Genomic DNA, 16,660 nt, shown 5'->3' with positions numbered 1-16,660 from the left:
TTCTCTTCTATTACCGCTTTCGCGTCGCTTGGTTCTACAGCAATCCATACTCCCTGAGCCTGCATAAAAACTTTCATTTTCAAGGCCCAAGCCGTGTAATTGCTCCTGGCCAACATTGGGTAAGTTAGACCAACTGATCCTCCCTTAACTTTGCCCACATCCATTTCGTAGTCTTTGTCTTGAGATCAAAGAGTACCGAAGCTCTGATACCAATTCTTGTAATTGAATTGGCACTCCTGATATATACTTATATCTGTTTTACTTTGAAACTAAGAAAAACAAAAGAAAGTTATATGCTCGTCAAAGACTTAACTTTTATTATGAAGAATTGCAGTACAATATATAGCCCGTAACAGCTACAATTTTGAAAGCTAAACTTAGGAAATAATGTACCAAATAACTAATTGATTCCTGCAATCACTCTGCTACCTTATTCTTTACGATCCTAGAATCTCTCCATAAATGCAGACCAAATCTCCAGTGCAGCAATTACAACTAATGCAATAAATAAAACAAATAATATCAAAGATACAAGTTTAAGATTAAAATGCCAACAGCCCTGTCTCCAAGACTCCAACGTCTTACACTGCAACTAACTCCAACGTTCACCTATTCTCTCTCCTCCTATCCAACGGTCACCCCCTCCCCTTTCCTATAAACATAAACATCTTCTCTCGACTCAACACTTGCTTGTTCTCTCTTCTCTGATCAGTTCATATACGAAAGTAAGACACAAATCGGGGATTAAGCTAAAAATAGTAGGGAAAATCAATTTTTTTGTCACTCGACTATTTTTTTCTTTAGAATTCTACCACTGAGCTAATGTTTTAATGATTTTAATCACTAACGTTACTTTTGTATTGAATTGTACCACATTCCATCAAGTTTGACCTCTGACCGTTAAATAAAACGCCTATGCTGATGTGTCGTATACATCTATACTATAATATAATAAGCCAACATAAGTTTAATTTGTAGTCATACAAAATTTTGGTTTGTTCATCTCCTTTATAACTACAAGTCGGTCACATCTAGACTTCTCTTACTCTTAAAATATTAAAGAGTTTTATACCGTTCAAATTACAAACACTTGTGATGTAATACAAGATAAAAAAACTCTACCATTATTCTTTTAAATATAATTTATATATTATTTATATACTATATTATAATAAACCGATATTGGTATAATTTGTAGTCGTCCAAAAAATGTAATCAGTTGGTAAATATAATCTGGTTATAAAAATCTAATTCATTAATACTAAAATACTAATAAGATGATGTTAAAATTTAAATTATAATTAATAAATTACGAATTCTATACCCGCCCGTGCTTCGCATGGGTTAAAGGCTAGTATATTTATAAATAGGGAAAATCAAATTTTTTGTCACTCAACTATTTTTTTCTTTAGAAACCTACCACCGAACAATATAACCCGATTTTGAATATACAACAACGATTCTGTTCATTTCAACTTAAACACCAGTTCCATATCGAACATCATCTAAATAACCTAAGAAACGCTCTAGCGATAAGTCACTAACATCAACCCCATAAAAAGTAGAACATTTACCTCCTTTGTAGTAATTATATTCCTTCTTTAGTTTTGAACTCACCCCCGTGATGTATCTCGAGCTTGACAGTATCCATTTAACCTACATAAAAATTAGTCAGCAATAATTAGAACAAGTGAATATGATTCGATTACATGACATAGTAATGAGATAATGCAAGTTTTTGTCTTAATCATACCTTGAATGCAAAGTGAAAGATAACCCTGTGATGTATCGTGATGATAAAACCCTCAGAAGCTTTCAAAAGAGGGGTTTTGTTTGATCAGGGGAGGAAGGGTTTGGTTTGATCGGGGATATAGGCTTTCGTTTTGTTATGTGTTTTTGGTTTTTTCTTTTTACTCAATTACTCAAATTTTAAATATACAAGTTACATGTAAGCAGCCACGTGTCAAGAGACTGTCCAGTTGGGATGAATCTTAACATTCGTTAATTATTTTTAACGGAATACTTAGTTACTAATTAAATAATTAGTATAGTTCTAATTATACGCAGTTTTATTGCTCGGTGGTAGGTTTCTAAAAAAAAATAGTTGAGTGACAAAAAAATTGATTTTCCAAAAATAGTATAACTTTATATGCACTAAGCCACAACTAACCAATTCCCACTCTCTTGTTGCATTATAACTTTCTAGACCCTATATTAAGCATTTTAAACTTCTAAATGAATTAATTTGTTCATGCAATAGTATAAACTATACACACACAAAATAATTATGTCAAATTTGTAATTCTATAATGCTAAAAGAGTACCATAAGATGGTGAAGAAAAACTGAGCTTTGAGAAGCAGTTATAACTGGACTTTTAAATGTATGGATTATTGAGACACATCTATCTGTTTTATGAGACACATCTAAACGGCGGTCTTTCTGATGTGTGTCTAAGAATACACAATAAGCACCAACTTCCATGAAAAAGACTTATTTTTATTGGTGAAATTGCTGTGAATGCAGGGTACCCATTGACATTTATTATTCATCCACCAATCAAAGTTTATCATTATTATGAGAGTTAGTGTCTATTGTGTGCTCTTGGCACACCATTAAAAACCGTTTAAACAAACTCGATATTTTTTGTGATAATGCCCCGAATGCGGAGGTGATTTTAAGTTGTAGCACTAGTGTAGAATTTTTTGTAAAGACAACAACAAAAATTCCTTTATTGTTTAGAAACATATAGTATCTTATAAAAAACATAATATATATATTATATTTAAATATATATAATAAATAAATATAATGTGATTATTATTACAGTCGGTTTGGTTGGGATTCAATTTTAAAATTAATCAAGACATCGATGTGATTTTATTCAGTTCAGATTTCATTTGGTAAGATTTTATTTAGTGCGTTTTCACACGATTTTAGCGGTTTTTGATTCAATTTCAGTTTTCGATTTTCGCTATGAATATATTACATTTCTAAATTCTGTCATATTTTTTTCCAAAGACATGGCATTTTTGAGATAACCGAAATCGTTAATCGTTCTTAGAAGGCCAAAATTATCATTTCAAAACAATAATAACGCATTACTTCCTAAAAAATCTAAAATAACCGAAAAAACAGAAGAAAATACCCCCAAATTAGTTTGGAAGAGAAAAGCGGGGAACGCGAGTACGGGTGAAGAAACACGAAACAACTCAAAGATTTTGCAGATTGTTTACAATTGCATTCTATTTAATACTCCAAGCTATCAGTCCATCACCTTTGCTATTTCTGAAGCAGGTTTGAATATTTTTTTCATTAATTTGTATCATTTTAATTGCTTTTACTCAACTCCTTAGGGTTTATAATTCATGTTCACTGCTCCTTTAAATAATTAAGTTCAATTTGTTCATACTTTGATTTAGGATCTCAATTTGTACTTTCACCTAGCTTGTTATATGCACTTGCTTTATAATGAAATGGATCCATTGCAAAGCTTCTTTCCCCCTGATGGATCGTAGCTATATACTCAAATTTTGTTTATTAATTTGATACGAGTTAATTAGTTGATGGATGCTTACATAATATAAGTTACAGACAACAATCCTGATATGCCTGTTAATATTGCTTAGTCGTTTTCCAAATACTATTCCGGGGACATCCGGGTTCGACTCTCGCTCACCCGAAATGTATTAGAACAGATACTCATTTGTAAGGCGTATAAGCCTAAAATTGGAAAAAAAAAAGAAAAAAAAGTTGTGAACGTTTAAGTACTACTATACCCTCTTAATAGGTTTTGAACATGTTTTCATTAAATTTTGCTCACCATGTTAACTGATTCTTATTCTCCATGATAATATCCAGACAGAGTTTCCGACATTAATTCTAGTATTCGACCTCACTCGAACCTCAATTCCTAGAGAGACAGAGTTAGAGTCTCGGTGACTGCCTCAATCGCTGAACACTCAACAATCAGCATCAACGGTTCTGAAAAGTAAAAACTGTAACACCAACAGATGAAGTGGTGGAGTTTGCCTCAGCAACAAGCACATCAAAATCCAGCAACAGATTAAGTGGTTTGGTTCCGGCAATTACCTATTTCAGTATGTTTTTTGTGTTCTTTTTGATTATTGATTACATATTACTATAGGTGCTTCATGCTTGTTTGATTGTTGTTCTTATGTCCCTTCTTTGATTTCTTATTTTTTAGAAAATTCCAGCAGAATAGGACTCAATAGCTTTACTTGTGCAGATTATAAACAGTCAGTAGATTTTACTATACATCAGAATTGCTACTACCAAGTTTGATTAATTGATGACCATCAGATTATTGAAGATACAATAGTATTTATTATAAGATTATTTGTGATTAAGCTATGTGCTTACTGTTATTGTAACAATTTTTCCTAATATCAGTATTAGTAAGATTCATACATATACACATGATCGAATATCTCTCTTGAGGAACAAATTTCGCTAGACTTATGGCACTTTTACATAATTTTTCTCATAAGTCTCACTGTCTTTTGTTAAAATATGTCAATGACAGGCGCTGCAACCTCTAGTTCTGTGGTTTTTAGTTCACTATTTTGTATTTGAACAGAGTTTCTATTACTTTCAAATATCTTATATAATCATTTAGCATACTTGCAAATGGGTTTCTCCCTCTATGATTATCTTGTTGCCTTGTCTACAAGTTATATCTGATTCTCCGTTGAAATCCCTTTCAAATTTCTGTGGGTATATCTTCAAGATCTCCATTGCATTTCATTCAAGCATGTTTCCTTATCATTGCATTTCTCCATTCTGCAGAATGTAGTAGGCAGTAGGCAGCAGGCAGGCTAGAAAGTTCTGCAAAGAATATGAATGCTACCATTATGTTAGACTTAATATTAATGCAGATTTGTTTGGTTATGTATAAATATATTCTCATTTCCATTTCATGCGGTTTTTTAACCGAACCGAATGGTTAGAAACCGATCCGTGGTTTTTGACTGGCCATGCTTTCGGTTGCGTTGAGGTTTTTGCTTCTTAAAACCCGAGACTTTCGGTTCCAGTTGCGATTTTGTCCAAAAACCTCACTGAATCGATTTGTGCTCTACCCCACCTATGCCTGTTAATCTTATTTAGTCATTTTGCAAGTACTATCCCCTCTTAATAAGTTTTGAACATATTTTGGCTTTTCTTTACATATGCTGACCACGTCCACCAATTCTTCTCCATGATAATATTATATTGTCGTAGTTGTTTCAGTGGGTGTAATTTTATGCATTCTGATGGGAAAAAGTTTCTTTGTTATTATATGTTTTAAGCTTCAGAAGGTGGCCTTGGTTGGATCATTTTAAGAGCCCAGTTGGCTATACCTTTTTCTCTGAAAATAAGGACTTATATTTGGAAAAAAGTACAGATTTTACTCACTTTTTTCTTGAAATAAGTAGATATCTTTTGCTAAATGTGCAACTATATGTGCCTGAGATATAGTTTTAGCTTTTATGTTAACCAAGTATCGTAGATGTTTTGGTATCTGTTGGTGGGATTAGTGCAATGACAATGTGTTTATTGTCAGTTGCTTGTCAAGCAAAGAGAACTTAGAAGGACTAGCCTCAATTCCGTTGCTCATGGCTGGGTTGGAAGAGTTAAAAAAAAAGCTTGTACCATTGTTTGATGCTGAAAAGGGCTTCTCCTCTGGATCAACTTTGGACCCTTCTGATTCTTATATGGTACATTTCTTCCTTGGAGGAGTGTTCCTGCGTGCATAATGAATTCTTCTTATTGAGAAAATGTGGTTGTGCAGCTCTCGGATGGTGGAACTGTTAACTTACTTAGTCAGTCTTATGGTGTATACAACATTAATGAGCTTGGACTACAGAAGTGCACTTCACGGTCAGGGGAAGACTCGGATCATGGTGAGAAGACATATAAGTGTGCTTCCCATGAGATGAGGGTTTTTGGAGCCATTGGTAGTGGTGCAAGTAGTGTTGTTCAGAGAGCTATTCATATACCGATGCATAGAATTATTGCCTTGAAGAAGATTAATATATTTGAGAAGGTATGCATATTTTATACATCTTCCTTCCACAAATTATAATGCAGCTCAAGTGATTTTTTTGGAGCCATTTATAGAATTTTGTGATTGATAGGATACAATATGCTATTACTATTAGAGTGGAACCAAGACAAAGCAAAAACCTAGACCACAAAGATGCAAGACAATCCACCTGTCCCATTCAGTTGGATGCCTAAACATTCTATATTAGTTGCTAAATTGTTAACTATGGTGCATGGAAAGCATTCTAAGTGCATTAATGATATCTCTGTGGTCTCTCTAGTTTTATATACCAATCCCTAAGGTCATGTTTAATTTTAAGGGATTATTGTCTCCGGATTAACATCCTATTTATCTCAAATATAAAAAGATAATAATCTCAAGAATGCCCATTTTGATCATCTTTTTTACTTTGTTTCCATGGAATTATAATACCTTGTAAGAGAGGGTAGAAGAATCCCATAGAAATGATTAAAAAGATGATTATAATCTAACTATATGGGATTATAATCCCTCAAATTTAGAGAAAACAAAGTAATTGTTGAGGGATTATAACACACCAAAACAAAATCGCCTACCAATGCATAAATGAGAAACTCCAGTAGATCTCCTTTATGAATGGTAGATTGCAAAATAACTTTTTTACATGTATGTTCGAATGATGCTACAATGCCTTTGGGATTTTGGGTGAAGTATTATTCTTTGGTCTCACTCTAATCCTTTTTCCTCAAAGAATGTCTTCAATACATTGTGAGTATACACCAAGGAAGAGCAAGCACATGATTATACCACTCTTTGGACTCCCCCGAAGTTGTTAAAACAGTCTCCATTTAGTTTTTTTTTCCTTCTAAATTTTTGGACTACATCATACATTTAAATGTTAAGGCAGTATATACTAGTGTAATCTCTTCTGGAAGATCAGATAAATGTGTTGTATACAGTAACTTGTAAATATATGTTGTCAGGAGAAAAGGCAACAACTGCTTACTGAGATAAGAACATTATGTGAGGCACCATGTTATGAGGGTCTTGTTGAGTTTTACGGAGCATTTTACACTCCTGACTCTGGGCAAATCAGCATAGCATTAGAATATATGGATGGGGGGTCCCTTGCAGATATTATACGAGTGCGCAAACAGATACCAGAAGCTGTTCTTTCTTTAATGGTTAAAAAGCTCTTGCATGTAAGTATCTTACCTTCAGTTTCACTTGTATCTTCTTTTTACATATGTGCTGTATATTCTTCTTCAGTAATGTTCACATTGTCCTTGAATTAGCAGGGATTGAGTTACTTGCACGGAGTTAGGCACCTAGTTCACAGAGACATAAAACCAGCAAATTTGCTAGTAAATCTAAAGGGGGAGCCAAAGATAACAGATTTTGGCATAAGTGCTGGGTTAGAAAATTCCATGGCCATGGTTAGTGACAGCTACATTACACAATTCACCTCTTTGTTGGATTAAATTATTTTTACTGGTTTCCCACAACTTTTGCAACATTACATTTTAGCTTCTGTAGTTGGAAAATTGATACTTACATTTTAATATGTTGTCTCTCAGTGTGCCACTTTTGTTGGAACTGTTACATATATGTCACCTGAGAGGATTCGAAACGAAAATTATTCATATCCAGCTGATATTTGGAGCCTTGGTCTTGCACTTTTTGAGTGTGGTACTGGAGAATTTCCATATACAGCTACTGAAGGACCAGTTAACCTTATGTTGCAGGTACCTTCAATGTTATATACTGTATATGTTCTGTTTAACAATGCATTCATATTTCTTGGTAAATGTGCATGTTATTATGTCATGACTTAATTCAGAGAATCAAAATTTCCAAATAGTTTTCTTTTGGCAACACGAACCATCTACTGTATAGTTGTCATTTCTAGTACTGTTTCTTTGTGTTTGCAGGATGCATTTATATCTGTGCTCCAGTTTCTATCAGTCATGTCCTAAAACTTTTTGCTTATTTTTGTGGTTAAATAAAAACCTAATTCTGTGGGGTGGAAGTAATGTTGTGATTGGTTGACTTTTATTGCCTACTTATACTCTTTCTTTATGCTTCTTGGCAAGGTAGAAAAAGAAAAAGGAGTATTTAGAGTGCCTCAAGTTTTCATTGATTGTTTTGAGGGTAAATGAATAGTGTATTATGCTGAAACTTTCAGCTAGAAGTCAAAAACACTTTCAAAGGCATCAATTTACTGTTGATTTGCTGCCAGTTGTAACACTGAACTTCAAAATATTTGTAAGACCGTTAAAATGCGATGTCTTTTGACGAAGAAACGTTTAATCTGCCACTCACGCAGCTAAACTTTTTATGCATTTAATGAAATAAAATTCATATAAATTTCTAAAAGATTTTAGTTTTAAATTGAAATCAGTGTTACTTAGAATATAATCATTTGAAAAATTTTAACAAAAATTTGCACTTTGAATATTTATTCACATGTATCGATTTATAAACATATGAATTAAATAACTATTTTCAATTTATAAATTTATTAATATCGTCGTTATCCGGAAATTATAAATTTTTAAAAAAATTACTATTAAGTATAATTCATGAGTATTGAAAAAAAAATAAGAATTATAAATGTGGTATCTTTAAATGTTTGTTTGCTTGTATCAATCTATATGCATATGGATTTAATGTGTACTTTAAATTTTAAATCTAACAGAAGTGTAATCATTAGGAAATTTTTTTAAGTTTTAAAAAAATTGCGCTTTTGGTCCAATACATTAGTTAGGAAAGAAGTTGGATAAAAGATGTGGTATTTATTATAAGTATATGAATTAAATGAATATTTTCACATTTAAATTTAATTAATTTAAAATAAGAATTCGCAATGACTTGAAAGAAAATGGGTGATGGTCCAGACTATCACAATTTTTTAGAAGATGGCCCCAAATCTTAGTTTTGTAAAAGATGGCCCATGAATACCATTTAGTGACTAGGGATCGTGTAGCATTTTGTAGTTTAGGGCAAAACTCTACATCGTGTAGCGTTTCAAGGGTTAAACGCAGCTGTGTGTAGCGTTTAACTTCTAAAACGCTACATCATGTAGCGTTTTCTATTCAACCCTAAAATGTTTTTTAAGTATAAATTAATCATTCTGAAACCCAATTGTGAACCCTAAAATATTAACAACCGTTAAATTACTTTATTAAACTGGTTCTTCGGCTTTAGGGCTTCATGGCCCCAAAGCCTAGAATTAATTAGGGTTTAGACTTTAGGGTAAACCCTCAATCCTAAACCTTAACCGTCAACCAATTTAATTTCAAGTATAAATTAATCATTCTAAAACCCAAATGTGAACCCTAAAATATTAACGACTGTTAATTTATGTATCAATTATTACTTTATTAAACTGGTTCCTCGGCTTTAGGGCCGTGAGACTCTAAAGCCTCGAATTAACTAGGGTTTAGGCTCGAGGCCCTAAACCCTAACCGTCAGCCAATTTAAATTCAAGTATAAATTAATCATTCTAAAACCAAAATGTGAACCCTAATGTCATACGATTTTTCTTATATTTTTTTAAAGTTAAAAAAAGCTACTTTAAGTTGTGTTTTGGGTGCAAAACGCAACTTCATTGTCGGTCACCAATATTATTTCTAAAAAAGAAAAAATAAAAAAAAGAGCAAAATTGTCCAACGCAACACTATGTTGCGCTTTGATAGTTAATAAGTTAACGCAACACGATCACACGTCTCTTCGTGATATTCAGGGCCATTTTTTTGGGTTACGGTATTTGGGGCATTTTAATTTTATATCTTGATATTGTGGGCCTTTTTTCACAGAAAATTGATATGAAGTTGAGTGGTAGATTAGCGGTTAAATTTCATTACAGTGTGCTACATTACCATACACGTCATTTTTTAGTTAGGTCTTTTAACAAGGCTAAAGGTGAAACTAATATGAAAGCTTTACATAGTTCAAGTATTGAGTGAAAGCTTTTTTTGGGCTTGTAATTCACCTGAAATTGTTAGTATAGTACAATGATGATTTAGCTCATTTTTATTGTTTTGCTGATAGATTCACAATACATGAAATTCGTCATTACTTAAAATTTTTGACAATCATGAATTTGGTCTAAAGTGGCTTGTTATTTTTTTCACAATATTTCAGTGGAATTAGTTTTAACAGTCCAATTATGTTTTTTCACAGTTTCAACTCTTATGTTGTGTTTGGTTGGGGTGAATGAAAATGGAGAGAATGAAATTAAATTTGTACGATAATCTAGTTAATGTTTAATAATTTCATTCCTTCCAACATTCCGTTCCCATCACCCTTAACCAGAACTCGAACCCTCTACTTCGTGAAGGAATGCTCCATTCTTTTTCTACCCAAATCTTATCACTCAAAATTCGGATCCACTCATTTTTTTTTTCAAGTCTTCCCTTTTGGCCCCTATTATTTCCTTTTATTTTCACTCATCCCATTCCATTCATCTCAACCAAACACAACATCATGGTTTATTGGTTTGACCAACAATATTTTATGGTTTGATTTCTACATCTGATTTATTTTTACTTGTAACTTACCGATAGTTTATTGGTACAGATCCTCGAGGATCCATCCCCATCACCACCAAATGACATTTTTACTCCAGAATTCTGCTCATTTATTGATGCTTGCTTGCAAAAAGATGCAGAGGCAAGGCCAACAGCAGAACAGGTAAATGGAAGGCACTGATAGAAATAACTGTTAATTCTTTTTGATATATGGTGGTGGACTATTAATATGGACTGTCGGTCAGGTGAAGGGTAAGGGCTTGATTTGGCAGTAGTTGGTATCAAGTCTTGGGCAAGAACATGCACTGCTTATTCTTAGACTTGTTTACGCAGAAAATTTACAATCATTCACATGTTTACACTAGCCATTAATGTTTCTCCACTTATATAAAACAATGAAGGAAAAGGTCTTATATATTGAAATACTCTTAACTTCATATTCTAGCCAGGTTAGTTCTTTTCTGAACTTTTTATGATTTCTTTCCTGCATGAACTAATGATTCGTGGTCGTCAATTTCTTATTGTAGGACATTTTAATCCACCTGGCATATTGTATAACAAATGTTTAATAGAATATGCAATGATTTATAATTTGATTTACATACGTCAAAATAAAACATTTTGTTTCTTATCTTGACGTATATCATATTATTAAACAATGCCTTTTTTTAAAAAACTAATACTTTATATATTATAATATTTTATTTATATGTATTCTATGTAAAAAGTATAATATAATTTATAATGTGTTATAAAATTTACCAAAATTGATATATGTATAGAATATTTTATATTTAATTTCTTATTGCACATAATTATGTTAAAAAAACAATCATAATTGCAAAAATCTTGATATAATTTCATCACATTGTATCTGCCTTTTGAGTGAATTTAAATTAACAATGTTTCAATTTATTTGAAATGAATATCTTTTCGGATAATCCCATGTATAGTAATAGACATTCTATTTAAATATTAAAAATAAAAATTTGAAGTACATTAAATAAATTATCTTATTTAAATAAACACACAATCTATCATCTGTACTATATAATATAATAAGCAAACATGGGTGTAATTTGTAGTACAAAATTTTGGTTATATTTTCTTGGTCATGTTTAAATATATGATCATAAAAAGAATAGATTATAGGTTTGAGTGTTTGTACTTGTTTTTTTAATCTTTTACCAACAATAGATAATAGTAAAAAGTGATAAAAAAAACTAGAAGATGTGTTGTGAGGTCCTAAATTGTAGGTAGTTAGTATTTGATATGTATGTATGGCAAATTTATTCTTCTTGTGAAATATCAAATTTACTGGAAAAATTATAGGTAGTGAGCTTTTGGAAGTTTGTCAGCATGCTTTTGTTGATCTATAGCAAGTAAAGATATGGGTTTCCGATTAGCAGATGATCTATTGGGGGCGTTTAGGTTAGCTTAAAAGAAGTGACTGCATGCTTAAATTAAAAAAGTGGAATAGAAGTGAGAAGTAAATAAGTTAATAAAGTGTTTGGAAAAGAAGTGGAAGCTCTGAGAGAGAAGTTAGTATTCTTATCTTTTTAAAAGTGCTTCTACTTATTTACACAAACGGGTCAAGAAAAGCAGAAGTCAGAAACAGCTTCCGCTTCTTGTTCCCAAACAGGCCCATTGTATGCATTGAAGAACAATATTTGTATAGCCTCAAACTCATTTTGAGACTTGCTGAAGGATGCAACCAGCCAACCACCAATCCCCCCAAAGCTAATTCTCTATTATAAAAAATATCAAAATTGTGATATCATAGAAAATCCTCTCTATATTTAATAAAAATATCAAAGTCATGATATTGTTTAATAGCCTCTCAGCAATATGCACTTGGTTATTCAAGGGTAAAGGATTTTGTTCAGAAAAATATCAGTTCACAAATAAAAGAATTGGTAGAATGGAAATTGCTTGTGTTGGTTTATCTTAGCAAATGAACGAGATAGATTTTAATATGACAATGTCAAACACTTTAAACGTGGGCAGTGACCATGGTGAAGTGGGTATGAAATGATGATTAGGTTCTAATTCTTTATTTTCATTATAAGTTGTGACCGGGAGGAATGCTGATGAGTACTTAGGTTGCGTTCACTTGGTTGGAATAGAATGGTTGGAGAATGGAATGAAAAATGATAAAGAGGTTTTATGGAGAAATAACAAATATTCAAAATTACATGTGCATCCAACGGGATATATGTGGGGACAATCAGATGGTGGTATTGCGTTTTATGATATATAATTTAATGAGTTCGAACAAGAGATTAAACTCAATCGCTATGGTGTAAGCAATTCAAATCTATGTCTTATACTGTATTCCTTGATTCCCCTTGAGCGAAGTGTGGCCTTCAATCCTCCCAAGTTTTGCCTCTTTACTTAGCTTTGGAATCATGGAACCTTAGTTCTTGGCTTTTTCCCAGCAACAAAGAGTGAGAGAGATTAAGGATATATATAGGCTACAACATGGATCCTGGATAATTAGGTCATGCCTTCCAATGGCAAATCAATGTCATTAAATACTAGTTTAATACACTAAAAAAATATATTTGCATTACCTCTCCCAACATCGTTATTTAATTAATTATTCGGCTCTAATATTATTTGCTTATTAAATTCCCAGTATTAAAGATATCGCATGTCTATTAATTACATTAATTTCTGATAATTAATTTAATTAATATTTTTTAATCCTTATCATCCATTTAACCTTATAATTATGCAAGAAAAAATCTGCTTACACGACTAAAGTAGAATTATTTTTTATGAGCTTTCAAGTGGACATCATCACACGAATATTTTCGGATATAGTTTTCATTTACAGTTAATATCCCACTTTGTATACAATTTCATTATCCAATACATAATTTTGTAATTAACAATGAATTACATCATATATGAATCAAAGCATGTGCATTGCATACAAGTGTCAATCACTATATCCGGATTAAGAACCTAAATGATAGTAAATATTATAGAATATTAGTTCTAATTTGTCATTGCATTATTTTGATCTCGTTCAATACACACAAAGTATACAAGTATTATTTAATAATCAAGATAGACTATTTTTAAATAATACTTCAGTCGTTCCAGTGATTTGTCTAACACCAGGTACCTAGACTGTGAACCTTTATTATATTACATAAGAAATTAACAATCTAATCTTCTGATCGCATTTGTGTCGCATTTGATACTAAATTGTTCACAATATATAACTTCAAACAACATTTGAATATTTAAATGATTCTCAATCAAAATGGTAGGAAATAAATAAATTTATTCCAAACGAATAATTTAGTATACCGTAATGATATAAACTAGTATTATATATATCTATATAGTATTATATATTATATATATATAGGCTAGTGATCAAATACAAACCAAATCCTAAATACAAACTAAAAACTTATTTCAAAATCACTATTTACAACTAGAGGAATCACTAGTTTATACTGCATTAATCACTGTTTTATATAGTAAAATCTGCAAATTTTATTTTTCATTATTGAGAAAATCTACCTGTCTTAACTATTAGTGGTCGAGTATTAATGATCAATTATGATAATAACAGGTCGATGATGGTAGTAAGTGATGAGAGGAGGAATTTGATGGTGGTAAGTAGTCGCTACTTGTGGTAAGTTATGGTGGCAATCGGCGTTGGCTAGTAGTGATGGTAGCCAGTGGTGCCAAGTCATAAAAGTGTTGGTAATGCTGATAGGATGTCCCTTATTGTAGTATAGGTGAAAATGATTATTATATGCTATAGATAAATTTCTGTGATGTACAAATTAGTGATTTCTTTAGGGATGGCAATCGGGTATGACAAAATTCATATCCAAACCCGAAATTTTTATCCATACTCGAACCCAACCCGAACCCGAAAAATACCCGAAAATGAATACCTGTACCCGATCCACTGGATTTCGGATCGAAATCGGGTAATACCCGAAATCCGAATTTTTTTGGATTGGATATCCGAAACCCGAACCCGAAATCCGAAAATATTTATAATTATAAATATTGCAAGCACTCAAAATTGCACAAATGATATGGAGCACTAGGATTATATGGATTTTAATATTGCATCTTCAATCATTATATCACAATATCAGTTTGGTTTATAGATGTATGATTAATATTTTATTGATAATAATATTTATCATTAGAAAATATGTTATTCACCATATTATCCTTTTGAATTATGCTATAATTTAATTTTATTGAATTTAATTATATATGTTTTAAAGATTATATAATATATATGTGTGTGTGCGCGCGCGCGCGCGTGTGTTTAATATAATATGTAATATATAAAGTTATTACATGTTATATCCAAATTATACAAATCCAAAAATCAGGTTCGGTAAATTCAAAATTTCGGGTTTCGGATCGGGTATCCGTCGGATTGGATTATTTTGTCTTCCCTAGATTTCTTTGATTAAAAATAGTGATTAAAAATTGACCGGAGACTGGTTTTTAGTTTGTAGACTAATTTGGTTTGTATTGGAGTAAGACTATCTATCTTATATATATATATATATATATATATATATATATATATATATATAGAGAGAGAGAGAGAGAGAGAGAGAGAGAGAGAGAGAGAGAGATAATTGTATATGTGTCAGAAGCGCAGGCGTTTTACTGTTAAGTTTAAATATGAACGAGATTGTCCTGTTTAATAGATAGCATCATAATATTAATTTGATGCTCTCTCCCTCCTTTTCATAACAGCTCCTTTCTCACCCATTTGTTAGAAAGCATGATGATTCCAGTGTGGATCTAGCAGTATTTGTCCGTGGCATCTTTGATCCAACACAGAGGATGAAGGATCTGGCAGATGTAGGTTATGTCCTCTTCAATTGTCAAGTTGCTTATAACAGTGTGAATATAATATTAAAATACCATCATCTGTCTCTTTAGTTTATCAGGTTGCTTATATATAAGATATGCTTCCAACTGCCTCTGTAATTATTTTTTTTTACTGTTTATATGTTTGCAGATGCTGACAATGCACTATTATTTACTTTTTGACGGACTTGATGAACTTTGGCAACATGCAAAGTCCCTGTACACTGAAAGTTCAGTTTTCAGGTATAATTCTGAGGAATCCAGACTAATCTTTTGGCATTGCATAATGAGATTACTTGCAATCTTTTTTAAGTTGGATGTAATACTTGTGAGACTAGTCATCTATGCTGTCATCATCTGTTGCTATTTACTGATCTGCATCAGTTTCTCTGGGAAAGAATCCATCGGTCCATATGATATATTTAAGGCGTTGTCCAGCATCCGGGGTACATTAGCTGGGGACTGGCCTCCTGAAAAGCTAGTTCACATCGTTGAGAAACTACAGTGTCGTGCCCATGGTGAAGATGGAATCGCAATTCGTGTGTCAGGATCTTTTATCATCGGGAACCAGTTTCTGATATGTGGTGATGGTATACAAGTTGAAGGCGTGCCAAATTTTAAAGATCTGTCTATTGATATACCTAGCCAGCGAATGGGAACATTTCAAGAACAGTTTATAGTGGAAGCAGGGGATGTGATTGGCCGCTACTTTATAGCTAAGCAAGACCTGTTTATAATTCAGTAGCAACTCTTTCCTCCAAGTTGAGTTGATAACTTTTAGCTGTCACCACTTCTAGTACATCCTTAATCACCAGAGGTGATGCAGGAATTTATGTTCCCAATTAAGAGGTCTACAATTTAAGTATAAGCATGCACTGTTCCTTTTAGCTACAAAACATATTTCAGTCTACTAACAATTTTCAAAAGACCATATGACAAGATCACTTAATTTTAGATCCTCTTTACCATCTGGTTTTTACTTCAGTTAATTTCTAATATTATGACTTCTGATGATTCTTAATTTTAAGACTTTTAGATTATCCCCAACTTCGGTCTGGACAATTTGAAACCTTGCCAACCTTTCTTTACTTTAGATAATAATGCCAGCATATGACTCAGCAAAATAAAATAATAATAATAATAATAATAATAATAATAATAATAATAATAATAATAATAATAATAATAATAATAATAATAATAATAATAATAATAATAATAATAATAATGCT

The 16,660-nt window shown here is 32.0% G+C and overlaps 1 protein-coding gene across 3 annotated transcripts; it reads left to right on the top strand.

Moving 5' to 3' along the window:
• The first annotated feature begins 3,112 nt into the window (after positions 1-3,112).
• LOC108204715 (mitogen-activated protein kinase kinase 3) lies at positions 3,113-16,382 on the top strand. Of its 3 annotated transcripts, none has more exons than XM_064091776.1 (11): positions 3,113-3,296; positions 3,861-4,072; positions 5,563-5,716; positions 5,791-6,045; positions 7,008-7,226; positions 7,320-7,460; positions 7,602-7,769; positions 10,606-10,719; positions 15,312-15,419; positions 15,580-15,671; positions 15,813-16,382. In XM_064091776.1, exons 3-11 carry the CDS (start codon positions 5,615-5,617, stop codon positions 16,171-16,173), a joined length of 1,560 nt encoding a protein of 519 aa, XP_063947846.1. In that variant the 5' UTR covers positions 3,113-3,296; positions 3,861-4,072; positions 5,563-5,614; the 3' UTR covers positions 16,174-16,382. The 3 variants fall into 3 exon arrangements, with proteins under 3 accessions (XP_063947846.1, XP_063947840.1, XP_017229770.1); XM_064091770.1 differs by having other exon boundaries at positions 3,861-4,099; XM_017374281.2 differs by having other exon boundaries at positions 3,114-3,296; positions 3,861-4,099; positions 7,323-7,460.
• Positions 16,383-16,660: the final 278 nt, after the last annotated feature.

This window comes from Daucus carota, chromosome 1 (assembly GCF_001625215.2).
Source record: "Daucus carota subsp. sativus chromosome 1, DH1 v3.0, whole genome shotgun sequence".
In the NCBI taxonomy this organism is placed as follows: domain Eukaryota; kingdom Viridiplantae; phylum Streptophyta; class Magnoliopsida; order Apiales; family Apiaceae; genus Daucus; species Daucus carota.
This window is presented reverse-complemented; position numbering and strand designations above follow the sequence as displayed.